The sequence below is a fragment of the Hipposideros armiger genome, unplaced genomic scaffold (genome assembly GCF_001890085.2).
Source record: "Hipposideros armiger isolate ML-2016 unplaced genomic scaffold, ASM189008v1 scaffold_612, whole genome shotgun sequence".
NCBI lineage: Eukaryota > Metazoa > Chordata > Mammalia > Chiroptera > Hipposideridae > Hipposideros > Hipposideros armiger.
The window spans coordinates 299,936-313,289 of NW_017731962.1; the positions used below are offsets into that span (position 1 = coordinate 299,936).

Sequence of the window (13,354 nt, forward strand, 5' to 3'; positions counted from 1 at the left end):
GGGGCGCGGGGGGGGGCGCCCGCATGCCAGATGGCTTGGAACCAGGACTCCGTAGTCACTGTCAGCCACTTCCTGTGTGGAGACGCCACTCCCGCCGGCCCCAGCCCTGGCAGCTGGGCTCCGCGCGCCAGCACCCTGAGACCCTGTGCGCTCAGCTGGCCTCAGTCCCTGGCTCCGAAGGAAAAGGCTGTGTCTGCGAGGACTTGGAAAGAATTTATGGAATTGTCTTCAAACCACATAAGCATCACTGCTCCCAGATGTTCTCCGATACTTTCTGTCCCATCACGCCTGCTTCTCCCCCCGGTTTGGGCTAAGGTCACGTAGCTGAAGTAGTTCTCGTTAGCGTCTTCCTCCTGGTGCTTCTGATCTGGCCCGAAACAGGAAGCCCTGTGAGATGTGTCACCGGGAGTCTCGCATCCACGGCGGGCTCTGCCCACGGCCTGCATTGCCAGCATCCGCCCTGGGGTGCGGGGACCCTGCGACTGTCAGCCCGAGGGGGCCAGTTCCCGGTCTGGGGAAGACATCCTTTACTCACTAGGGTTTAAGGGTGGTTTGGGGAACGTAGGAACCCAGGTCTGTTAGGTCCTGGGGCGGCCGTGACAAACATCGCAGACATGGCGGCTCAAATGACAGACATTTGTTCCCCAGTCCTGGAGGACAGAAGTCCGAGATCCAGATGTCCCAGGGCCGCTTCCTCCTGCGGCCTCTCCTGGGCGTGCCGATGACCGTCTGTTCCGTGTGTCCTCACGTGGTCATCCTTCTGTGTGTCTGTGTCCTATCTCCTCTCGTAAGGACACAGATTTGATCAGGGACCCACCCTAACGACCTCTTTTACCTTAGTCACCTTTGTAAAGGCCATATCTCTAAGTACAGCGTCATGTTCAGACGTCAGGCTGGGGGTGAGGGCTTCAGCGTGATTTTGGGGGACACAGCCCACAAAACCATCTTGTTTTCATAAGCCAACATGGAGGCTGAAGACGAAGGGTGGACGCCCTTTGACAGCGCAGAGCCTGTCCTGGGGGGAACCCCCTGACGGCCCCATGAGGTCATCGCCCGAGCTGGCCCAGGAGCACGGCTTCTCCCCGAGGCGAGGTCTTTGGGGCAAACGCGTGCTTGTTAACTGTGGTGAAGTAACGAGTTACCACTTCCGCCGTTTGACAGTGTGCAACCCAGGGCAGCAGGACCGTCACCCTGGTCGCTGTCACACGACCCGGCAGCCCCCTGCCCACCTCTAAGGCTGGTCCACCCTGGGCAGCCATGAGTTTTGGATCCTGGAAACTCAGAATTAAACTTTAAGAAGAGAGGCTGCCCGGGCCGCAGACCCCAGCTCTGCCCCGAGCGCTGGCCCTGGGCCCGCCCTGGCCTGAGGCACGTCCATGAGCGCACAGCAGGACCCAGTACATCGAGTCCTGGACACGCCGGTGACGGCCACACGATCTAGAGCCCTCCCAGACCTTTCTCTCACGGCCACTCTGCCAGGCCTCGGACAGGACCCCACTGTGCCCCCCAGGGGTCCCGCTTCTGAGCCAGCCTTGTTCTCCAGAAGCCACCTGACGGATCAGTGATTTGTGGGGGAGGGACACAAGGTGAGGGAGACGTGTGGAGACACAGGTGAGGAGTGGGCCAGGCAAGCAGGGCCGGTTTCCGGGTCGTGGGGCTCCGAGGGTGACTGAGCCTCAGGGTTCCCTGTGGGACGAGGTGGCAGGGCTTCGTCCTCTGCCGTCCTGGGACACAGGTTCCCAGGTGTCTGCAGGCCCAGACAGAGCCAGTGCCAGAGTGCCCACAGTGGGGTAGGGTGCCAGAGGGCAGAGGGGGTGGGGAGGGGACCACGAGGGTCGCCCTTCCAGCCGCTCTGGGTGGGACCTGCCCGGCTGCCCCCGCAGGGCCTGGAGCTCTGACAGGTGACCCGGCATCCCAGCCCTCATTCTGTCTGGCAGAGGAAGTTGGTCCCTGGAACCTTGTAGGGGATTTTGAGGGGAATTTCCAGCCAGATACCAGCTTTTATTGCTGGTGCTAAATGGCTCTAAAGGTCAGTTATTTGTCAAATGAGTCACCTTAGAGAGACACTTCTGCAGTGTCTTTGGGGCAGTGGCTAGGGGGTGCCAGGCTCCCGAGGGTGGCCCGAGACAAGGCCACCCCAGCTGGCCCTTCATCCCAGCAGGCCAGCACCTCTTCTGTGACAGTTACTTTTATGTGTCAGCTGCCCCATGAAGAGCCCAGATTAGAGTATTCTGGGTGTTTCCTGATGAGATAAGCACTTGATTTGATGGAATCTTCCCTGGCAATCTCAGCCATGCCAGAGGACAGGAAACCAAAGCAAACACCAGGCTACGTGCATGTGAGATGCATCCTCCTGGCTCTGGGAGAAAGCTCGTTGCCGGCCCCCAGCCCTGGCCAAGGGCAAGGATGTCAGGACTCGGCTGCTGTCACGAGGGGCTTGGCCCGAAGCCCCGTGTCTTTGTGAGGCTGCACAGGTGCCCTGGGGGTCTCCTGGAGCCTGAGCTGGAAGATGGGGGCCTGTGGGCTGCAAGGGCGGGAACACTGCCCTCGCCGGGGAGGGTGCCAGCCCAGTGGTGGAGGTGGAGCTGCCCGCTGTCCGGAAGGACACAGTCCCCTTGGGAAAGCCCTTCATTGCCCCATGTGGGGAAGAGCCCGGCGGTGAGAGCAGGGATGCCCGGGGGTCTCCCTAGGGCTGAGCTTCCGCCGACCAGCCGGCCACCAACCGTAGTTCTGATCTTCAGTTACATTGTTTCTGGAAGCGGCACAGCCCGGTTTCTGGAGAACCAGAAAAGGAAGCAAAGAAGCCTCGCCTGTCGTCTCAGCAGCCCCGGTGTGCTTGCCTTCACACCTTTTCTGTGTGCGCAACGTGGCGTGTTTGACAAGTCACTTGCTGTCACAGCCCTTGGGACAGTCCAGCCCGAGGCGCAGGTCCTGGAGGGCCGTGGCTGTGGCGGTGCCTCAAGGCGTTGATGTGAAAACCTAGCTCCATTGACACCTGGTCGCTGGCAGCTTTTCCTGATTGAAATAAGAACACTGTGTCCTCTGAGACCTTTTCCCTGGGCATTTTCTCAGAAATGGGGCTGTAGAATCAAGGTTGTGGACACTTGTAGCCACATTGCAGTATAGAAAGGTTCCCGGTGTGAGGTGTTCTTTCATGGTGTTTCAGGTGCCGTGGGCCTGCCCACCGGCCCTCCCACGAGGGTCAGCCGCTCAGCATGGGGCAGGGCGGGCGGACAGTCCAGGGCCTCCCCCGGGCTTCTGCAGAAGGAGCCTTCTCCTGGGAAACCCGCCCCAGGCTGCTGTGGCCATGGCCATGGCCGCTGGCTTAGAGTGGGAGTCCCCACAGCACGCCCTCCACGGACACTGGGGGTCAGCTGCCTCGTAGGTGGAGGGCACCCCCCTTCTTTGTAATAGTCTAAAAGAAGCCACTTCTGGGCACATGAACCTGACAGCCTCTTGACGAGCGGCCGCTTCTGGGAGGGTGGGCTCACCTGCCTTGGAGGTGAGGGCCGGGCAGGCCCGAGCTTTAGTGGGGCGCCCATGCACAGGCCAGGGCCACCCCGGGCGCTCGGATCCACTGTCACAGCGTCTGCCACGGCCGCCTCGGTGCTGAGGTCAGAACATTCATAGTTCTCGGGTTTTCCTATTCTCAGAGCTTTGGGGATCCCATGGCCTCTCTGGGGTCCAGATGGCTGCCCCAGGCCCTGGCCCTCGGAGTCGTCCCCTGGGAGACGTTTCCTCCTGGCAGGCTGGGCCCCTCACCTCCCCACCGTGTCCCCCACCCACCTTCCCGGGTGCCCCTCCTGCACATGCCCTCGCCTCCCTAGCCCCGCCTTGCGTCTGCCAGCTGGGACAGACCCCACGTGTCCCTTCCTCTACACTGTGACCCAGTGACGGGGGCTGGTGAACGCTCCTCCTCGACCAGAATTCAGTGGGGCGCCTCTGCGCCCTCTGCCGACTGGGCCTCGCCATGGGGCTCCCGGGTCGGGCCCCGCGGGTCCACTTGTAGCCGAGTCCTGCGGAGTCCGTTTGGAGAGACCCCACCTCCCTATACCATCACCTTGGATGGCTGATCACAGCGCCCGTCCCCTGTATCCCCAGAGGTGTCTGGTCACCCTGCCTGCCTTCAGCAAGACTTCTGCAGGTGAGGAGCCAGACCCGCATTGGCGACGTCCCCTCTCGGCGCCCCACACGCCCCCACTGCCCTGCTGACCCCTCTCCCTGTCTCGTGGTGCCTTGAATGAAGTCTTCCTTTATTCACCACGTGACGTGTGTCCGCTGGCTCCCCCCAGACCGCGCAGGCAAGTCGGGGGTATAGATTACGGGGTGGCTCCGGCCCTGCCATCCGAGGTGGCCCGAGTTCTCTTGTAAACGTCTGTCCCAAGCCCAGCAGTTGGCATAGTTCTGAGGTGCTGTGAGCTGGTGTGGTTGCTGCCACCAGTCGCGTTTCTCATCTCTCGCCCGAGGGCTTTCTGGTGCCTCAACACTCGGGCGAGGAGGGAGGGAGAACCCGGCAGAGATGGCTCCCAGGGAGCCGTCCGTGCTGTCCTGTGGCCGCAGGGTCTGGGGGATGCTGGGTCAGCCCAGAAAGGCACACTCTGAGGCCCCACCCCCTTTGGGGCGAAGGACTGCAAGACACACATCCAGACTGGTCGCCCTCTCTGTACAGGTGTCAGGGGCGCACAGAGAACACCAGGTTAAAGGAGCTGAACAGGTCTCAGGGCCCGAGACCCTCCCAGAGGCCATCACTGACCCCCCATTGCACGGTGGGTGTTGCTGGAGACCTGCTTGGGGGCTCTGTCTGGGACCTGAGGTACAGGTGTTGGCATCACAAGCTACTGACCGACCCTCGACTGTGTGATGTCGCCTGGGGGGCTCTCCAAGACCCCGTGCCCTCAAGGGTGCTGGGTCTGCAGGGCACAACCCAGTCACTGCAGCTTCTCTATGGGATGCTGGACTGGGACGAACTGGGGCCCCAAAAGATACGTGCACCCGGACCACAGGACGTGACCTTGAAAGCAGGGTCTTTGCAGATGTGACCCAGGTAAGGATCTCAAGATGAGAGCAAGCTGGATAACTGGGGTCGGCCCTGACCCCGCGACAGGCGTCCTGATAGGAAACGCACGGGAGAGAGGCGAGCACGTGCCGTGGAGGCAGAGACGGCGTGGCGTGGCGTGACGTGGCGTGGCGTGGCGTGGCCAGGCTGGGTCCGGCCCTGACGCCCAGCATGGTGGGTACCCACTGGCTCCTGGATGGCCAGCTTTGGGGCGCAGTGTCCCTGAGTCACCAGAAGGGGGAGGCATTTCCAGCACATGCTGGAGCCAGGCGAGGACCTGACCCCGAAGTAGTGACTCTGGTCAGACAGTCAGAGAGAGGAAGCAGATGCCACAGGCAGCCAGCAAGACGGCGGCGCTCCCTGACCTGTCTGTCCTCCAGGCCTGAGTGGGGCGGCCAGAGCTGCAGACCTGTTGGCTCCTGGCAGCTGTGCTGTGGTGACAGTGAGTGTGGTGACAGGCACACTCGTCCAGGCCCCGGGGTGAGGGAGCCCATGCTGGGGTTCCTGATGGTCCCTCGCTGGTGGTGTCAGCGCCAGCCCGCCTGTGTCCTGGGCGTCGAGCCTGGACGGCAGGCTGTCCTCTCTGTTGTGAGACAGACACTTACTGCACGCAGGAGCTCCATGGTGCAGACCCCGCCGGGAGCCAGGCTCTCACAGGAGTGACCCGGGGAGCGGTGCTTCTGCCCTGACCCGTGACCCCTGACCTGCGGTGGGGTTCGGGGACACTCGCTGCCCAGACTGACCGCCAGCCCCCGCATGCCCCTTCCTGGTGCCCAGAGCGGGGGCTCGTGTGCCCAGGCCTTAGTGTGTGCACTTCCCGCCCTGACGTGAGGAAACCCAGAGGGAACTGTTTGCAGGAGTCAGGTGCCAAGGAAGTGCCTCCCTCCCTGAAGGACTCGGGCCCCAGGTGCCACCCCAACACCGTCTGTGGTGTGACAGGTGCCTGCCCTCAGAGCCTGGGAAGCTGGTGGCCCATGGCCATGCGTCATGGGGCTCAGGGCTGCCCTTTCTGGGGACCCCTGCCCCCCGACAGCGGGTTCTGTGCTGGGAGTGGAGCCACCGTAAGCCGGGGAGGTGAGGGGACGCAGCTGACCCTCCAGTTCGCAGGGTCCGCCGCTGTGTTGGCCCCTCCAGCAGCTCCACTGCCCTTTGTCCCTGTGCACCCCATCACCCTCGGTGGTTCCGGGTGCCACTCGGACCCCATCCCCTTGTCTCCAGCCGGCAACCCAGCCACGCCTGCCTCTCTCGCTTCCACACCCAGGAGCAGCAGGTTGCTGGTCACCCCCAGAGGAGACAGGCTGTCCCCCCAGAATGGGGAGAAGTCTCAGGGTGACTGAGCCAGCCAGGGGCAAGCAGTGGGGGCTCCTTGGTGAGCTGCTCCACAGAACCCGTTCTCCCCAGCCTCAGGTGGGGCCCCAGGAGAGACCCCCACTTCCAGAAGGCGGTAGGGCTGGAGTGAGTCCTGTGGGTGGAGAGGCTGGAGGGAGGCAGTGATGCCCATAAGAGTGTCACCCTGCTGACCACGCTCCCTCACTAGGCACCCCAGAGCTGGCTGCAGACTCAAGCCAGGTTGTCCGTGTCCCATGCCCCCCCTGCCCGGGCCCACAAGCCCCTCCAGGTTTGGAATGAGCTAAGAAACAAAGCTGAGTCTGGACCACATGGGCCACGGGGTGCACAAGGAGGCTGCCCCGGAGAGAAGTGGAGGGAACCCCCCGGAACCAGGGTGGTTGGTGGAGCACGTCCTGGACAAGTGTTCATCCGAGCTGAAGGCCACGGTCTCAGGAGGCGCCGGGAGGCTGGTGGGCGGCAGGACCTGAATTCCAGGGTGGCTGACCTGGCAGCTTTTAGCCTCAAGAACAGAGCGGAAGTCGATTCCCCTCCGTGGTGGCCCAGTGACAGCAGCAGCCAGGCCTCAGTTCCCCTTCCCCTCCCCCACTCACAGGCGCCTCGTCACATCCGCGGGGGTGACATGCCTGCGGGGGTGACGTGGCTGGAGCGCTCCCTGGGGTCCCAGAGAGCAGCGCGTCAGAGCACGGGCAGTTTCCCAGTGTTCTGTTGTGAAAACTTTTCTAAACCAGTATTACCTTTTTAAAAATTGTGGTAAAATACTCATAACACAAAACTTACCACCTTAACCGTGTTTATGTGTATGGTTCAGTGGCATTAGGCGCATTCACACTGTTGTACAACCATCGCCATCATCATCTCCAGAACTTTCCATATTCCCAGACTGAAGCTCTGCTCCCTCTAAACACTCCCCTCTGCTTGCTCCGCCCCCCCCCCCATTTCTGTCTGTGAATGCGGGGACTCGGGGGACCTCATAGAAGTGGAATCATAGTACTTGTCCTTTTGTGGCTGGTTGGCCTCAGCACGATGTCCCCAGGTCCATCCGTGTGGCGGCGTGTGCCAGCTGTGCTTCCTTTTTAAGGCTGAGTGATGTTCCGTTGCGTGATGGGCAGAGTGGCTTGTCCGTCCACCCGGCGGTGGCCCCTTGGGCAGCTTCCGCCAGGCGGCTGTTGTCAGAATGCTGTGTGAACGTGGGTGTGCAGACATCTCAGGACCCTGCTTTCACTTCTTTGGGTATCTATTCAAAAGTGGAATTGCTGGGTCATATGATAGTTCTATTTTTAATATTTTGAGGAACCTGCATACTGTTTTCCACGGCAGCTGCACCATCTTACACCCCCTCCGGCAGTGCGCGAGGGTTTTAATGCGCCCTCCTCGCCACGCTTGTTTCTGCGTTTGTTTGGATGTAATAGCCGTCCTAATTGGGAGTGTGTTGTGGAAACTGAAAAGTTTATAAAAAGTTCAAGGACGAGGAGAGTGAACACCCACCCACACCCTCTCCCCCAAGCACACGGCGTCTCCACTTTACCTCAGTGTCAACTCATGTATGATCTTTAATGTGCCGTTCTACAGGCTTTGGACACTACGTACTAGCAAACTTCTCTGGGGAGATTCACCACCCTCAGAGCATTCCACAGCCCTCGAAGTCTGACAGTGAGTAGCAGCCATTACTCTGTTTGAAGCTCAGATGGTCCAAAAGTCAGCCGCCGGGACTCCTGGCTGGGTCTGGCCTGCCAGCCTCACCTGTGTGCCCGCCGCGCCTCCGGGTTCCGCTCCGCAGGGAATGAAATTTCAAAACCAGATCCAGGCAAGAGCAAATGCTGCAAGTGTCATGGTTTCTAGGCTATTCCACTGACTGGCCTGGAGAAGACGTAGAATATGTAGTAAAGATATACAAACAGGTGAAAGTGTGTGTCGGCTTCTCACTTCTGGTGAACTTCATAGTAGGAGGACTTTTAACCTCGTTTGTTGCGTATCCGCACCCCCCTTTACTTATACTGAAACTCTCGGTTTCTAAGAGCGTCGCCTTATTACTCAGTCGAGTCCACAATCTCAGCGTGAATCTCAGGTCTTTTCGAGGCAGAGACTGTCCTGAGGTGCAGCCAGAAACCCACATTCAGAAGCTTCTAGCAGTGATCGTCTTCTCTGAATGGGTGTGTTAACAGTTTGAAGAATATTTGAAATTTAACTATTTCCTCAAAATACCAAAGACAAGACTTTGCACATAGACGTTTCCTTTCAAATATTGGAAATATTTTGAAAATGTGTTTTAAAGTGCTGTAGCTCACCCAGCCCCCACCCCAGATGAGGGAGGGGCTCCCCAGCGAGGGCCCAGAGGCCCAGCGCGTCCCCCCTCCCAGCCCCTGCTCCACCTGCTCCGTGTCACCTGTCCCCATGCAGGGTCACATGGTGACAGGACCACATCGTCACTAGAGTCTCCGCCAGCTCCCGGGGTCAATGGGCTGTCCAGGTGCCTGCGGCCAGGCTCCAGCCACAAGGAGCGTCCGGCGGCCGTTCGGGGCGCTGCCAGGCTGGCCTGCAGTGTGCGTCAGGCCCAGACAGTGCCCTGAGCTTTCTCACATCCTGCTCTGCTGCCCACGTGGGGCTGGCGCGCCACATTCCCGAGCTGCCCGTCCAACCCCAGTCGCCTGCGTCTGGGGAGCCCCGTCTTCTGGTTCTGTGTCAGCAGGAACGTGCCCATGGCTCAGGCTGTCTCTTCCCCACCTGTATGCTTCCCTCTGGGGGTGTCCCCACTGGTTAGGTGGTTGGGCCCAAAGGATGGCAGGGGCCGCATGGGGGCTGGCAGGGCTGTTCTCCACGCCCAGTGGTCACCATCCTCTGTGCTGTGTGGCCTGGGGCCAGCTGCCCACCTCTCTGGGCCTCCCTCACCCCTGACATGGGGGGAACAAGGAGCTACTTGCTGGGGGTGTGGGAGTTGGGGTAGGAAAGGTGAGGGTGCAGGCGAGGGGCATGGCGGTGTCCAGCTGTGGACCCTGGCACACGAGGACGCAGCCAGCCTGTCAGAACAAGACAGGTTTGCTCACGTGCGAACAGCGGGAGTCCAACACCACTGCCCACAAGAGGGCACCACCGTCTGCCCAGGGCGCGCCTTCCGGGCACAGATGGAATGAAGGGCATGGGCAGGAGGTGGACACTGGGCAGGGGCCGTCCTGGGGCCGGAGCCTGCGTTGGGGTAGGAGCACAGCAAGGCCGTGGGGGCTTGAATCGGGGGCTTTGATGGACAGAGCAGGGGCTGGGAGGCAGTGCTTCAGGGCATTAATAAAGGGGCCCAGTAAAGGTGATGCCCCCAACACAGAGGGCACTGCCCTGAGGCCTCAGGGAGAGCACGGCCAGCCGGGGTCCTGGCTGGGGCAGAGGCACAGGGCACGCGCCACAGCTTCCCGTGTCCTTCCCATGGTTTTGTTCTTGTCCTTGTGAAATGGGCCTGCCTGGGGGAGAGGTCACAGTTGTGACGGGAGCGCGGGCTCTGCAGAGGAGAAAGCTGGGGACACCTGGGGCCCACAGGGCACCCGACTTCCTCTTGGGGCACCAAGGAGCCAGTGAGAGCGGAGAGCGGGCGAGAGCAGGGTGCCGGCGGGGAGGAAGCGGGCCTCACGGGCCCCCGGGAGGGCTGTCGGCAGTGGCGCTCGGCTCAGCTAACGCCTCCACAGGCCGCCCGGTCAGCTGGTCCACCGTCACCTCGGGCATCCCGTCTCTATGGAAAGCATGTTACCCTGAGCTCCTCACTGGCCCAGTCTGCCCGTTAGACAGCGCCCACCTCCTGTGGGGCAGAGGTGGCGTCTGCTGCCCCCACTCAGGCCCCTGGACCACACCCACCTCCCTGAATGTCACTGCAGGATTGAAGGTGGGACAGCACAGAGGCAGGGAGATCAGCTGGAGGCCAAGGAGACCTGCAGGCCCTCAGGGCTTCACAGGTCCCAGTGCCCTGGGGCCAGATCTGCAGGGGCCCTGGGAGCCCCTGCGAAGCTCTGTGGCCCGGCCTTGCTGAGCTTTTCCTCATCCTCTGTGGTCTGGGACTTTCCTGGTCAGTCTCCTTGCCACAGAGACAGCGCCCGGGGAAACCCCGTGTGAAAGTGGAGTCACCCAGGTCAGCCAGCAGCAAGGGAGCGCACAGGCCGGGCCAGCGCCCTCGGAACTCATCCATGTCAGAGGGGCTAGAGGGGCACCCCCTAGAGCAGCGGTTCTCAACCTTCCTAATGCTGCGAACCCTTAATACAGTGCCTCATGCTGTGGTGACCCCCAACAATAAAATTATTTTCGTTGCTACTCTATAACTGTAATTTTGCTACTGTTATGAATCGTAATGTAAATATCTTCTTGTTTTCCGATGGTCTTAGGCGACCCCTGTGAAAGGGTTGTTCAACCCCCAGAGGGGTCGTGACCCACAGGTTGAGAACCGCTGCCCTAGAGCCTGAGTCAGTTCTCACTCTCCAAGCTGACACCCTCAAAGTGCCCAGGTCATAGCCACCCCACCTTGATCCCCGACCTCTCTGAGCTCAGCCTCTCTGCCCTGTCCAAGTGCCTGTGCCCCAGGGCCTTTGCACTGGCTGTTCCCCCTGCCTGGCAGGCTTGTTCCCAGGACGTGCTGACCCCAGGGCCGAGGGGACCTGGCACAGTGTGGATGTACTTTATGGGCTTATTGGATGAAGGTCAGTGACCGTCAGTACGGACTTGTTCAGAGTTGAAGACAGAGAAAGCAGAGACCAAAGGGAAATATCCCAGGTGAGAGAGACGTGGGTTTTGGAAGGCTGGAATTAGGGGCTGGGACCAGGGGGCCTTAAAGGCCCCACGGGGAAGCTGACATCCTGGGGACACCATGAGGACGCATCCTGCTTCTAGGGTCCCCTCAGGCCCCCACACTGGCTGGAGCCCAGGACACCCTCCTGTTCTGTTCTGTCACCTCCCTCTCACCCCAAACATCACTGCTTCTAGTCCCCTTTCTGGCCCCTGGTTCCTGGGAAGGAGCTCCAGCCTCGCTCAGGTGGCCTCACTGCTGTCCTACGCAAGGCGGTGCAGACTGCTGTGCAGACACCTGCGCCCCGAGAAAGGCCTGGAGAGGCATGACCCACGCTGCAGTGTTTCGGTGCCCCGTCGTGGGGTGGGTGGGGCGGTCCCCTCGCGTCCTCCAGGTGCAGTGAGGGTGTCCTCTCTGCCTGGAGGCTATAGGACAAGCTGGTGACAGCCAGCATTCGGGCCGGGTTAGGACAGTGTCAGGTAGGCGATACCTGTCAGACTGTCAGGAGAAAGAAACCCCCATTCCTATGTGGGTTAAATGAGCCCAGTGGGACTCGGCCGGGGCTTTCCTGGGAAGTAGCCCGGGACTTGCCCTGACTTTCGCTTCTCCACGTGGGAGCCCAACGCTGTGGCAGGCGGGATGGGAGGAAGTGAGCTCTTTTACAAATGTCCTCTGGCACCACGCCAGGTGGAAGGAGACGTCCCTGCCAAGCAAAGCACTTAGCCCGCCTCACAGCCCCAGGTCCGGCCACGAGCAGTGTGCTCAGCGGTGTCCGGACAGGCTTGGGCGCCACCCCCGGGACTACTGGCCAGTGAGGTTGGAAGGTGGCTTGTCACTGGGCTCAGGTGCTCAGAATCCAGGCCTGGCAGCCTGAGCTTCCCTCTCCTGGCAAGGGACAGGCCAGCTCCTCCACCTGGCCAGGCCTCAGTTTCCCCAGTGGAACCTGCAGCCTCAGGGTGTTGTGACGGGGGTGGAGGCAGGTGCACAGTGGGCTGTGGTTCTCCCTCCACGCCGACCACTGTGGTCCCTGCCGCAGGACCCGGACCTGTCCCGCGGGGGAGTGTGCTTGCTGCCGTCCTGCTGACCCGGCAGCAGGGTGCTCACGGCGTCCGGGCACCTGGGACAAGGCAGAAGGCAGAGTGCAGGCAGGCTGAATGCCCTGGTCCCGTGGATGAGCGCGTGCCACGCTCCTGGCAGAGGCCATCGGGCAGCCAGACCAGACCGGCCTCCAGTCTCAGGCAGGAAGGCGTCCCCTGTTAGTTGTGGTCCCGAGTCCCGTGGGTCAGCCAGCCCCATCCCCAGCAGCCTTCCCGTGGGCCTGCAAAGGTGCTGCCATGACCAGGGCGACATCTGATTGATCTTTAGACAATAAGCAACGGGGAAGCATCTGGGCAGGAGGATCAGGAAGACCCGTGTGCTAGGGAGCCCGCTCACGGCCAGGTTCTCGCCATGTCCACCCCTCCCCCCCCCCGCACCTCAGGCCCTTCGCGCTCTGACGCTTGTGCCCTGGAACGCCTACACGCAGCTTTATTGATTCATCTGTGTCTACGTACACGCAGCCTCATCGAGATACTGCAGCCTGACCCCGTCCTGCGTGGGAGTCACTGCTCAGGACAGAAGGCGCAGGGGTCACCGACAGGCCGGCCGACGGAACATGTGAGCTTGATGGTCGGAGTGCTCAGCGTGCCCTCGCTGTCCCTAGGGAGCGGCCGGTGCCCAGGGTCCCTGCCGGGTGTGAAGTCACGGGCTTGTCCTTCTCTCCACAAGGACCCCACGCTCTGTAGAGAGCTGTACACCAATCAGCCTGCAGCCGCTGTCACCCGCGTCACCCAGAGACAGAACTCCAACATGAACCCCAGCCAGGGACCGTCTTTTTTTATTTTTTAAATTTATTTAAAAAATTATTTCGTTTATATTTCAATTACAGTTGACATTCAATATTATATTAGTTTCAGTTGTATACATGGTGGTTAGACATTTATGTAACTTAGGAAATGATCCCCTGATAAGTCTGGTCTCCACACAGAGTTATTACCATATTATTAATTATATTCCCTATACTGTACTTTACATCCCCGTGACTGTTTTTAGAAATGTTTTTAGGGCCGGCCAAGTGGTACGGTGGTTAAGAGCTGGCTTGGGACGCCAGAGGGCCCTGGTTCGGATCCCACATGAGGGCCAGTGACACTGCCCTC

At 60.8% G+C, this 13,354-nt stretch overlaps 1 protein-coding gene across 1 annotated transcript in view; it reads left to right on the forward strand.

Moving 5' to 3' along the window:
* GATD3 (glutamine amidotransferase class 1 domain containing 3) overlaps window positions 1–13,061 on the forward strand; it is a 36,976-nt gene extending 23,915 nt beyond the window's left edge. The window contains exon 6 of the mRNA XM_019625045.1: window positions 12,719–13,061. Within this exon, the coding sequence (XP_019480590.1) occupies window positions 12,719–13,046 (328 nt within the window). The 3' untranslated portion in view covers window positions 13,047–13,061. The remainder of the gene's footprint in view (window positions 1–12,718) is intronic.
* Window positions 13,062–13,354: the final 293 nt, after the last annotated feature.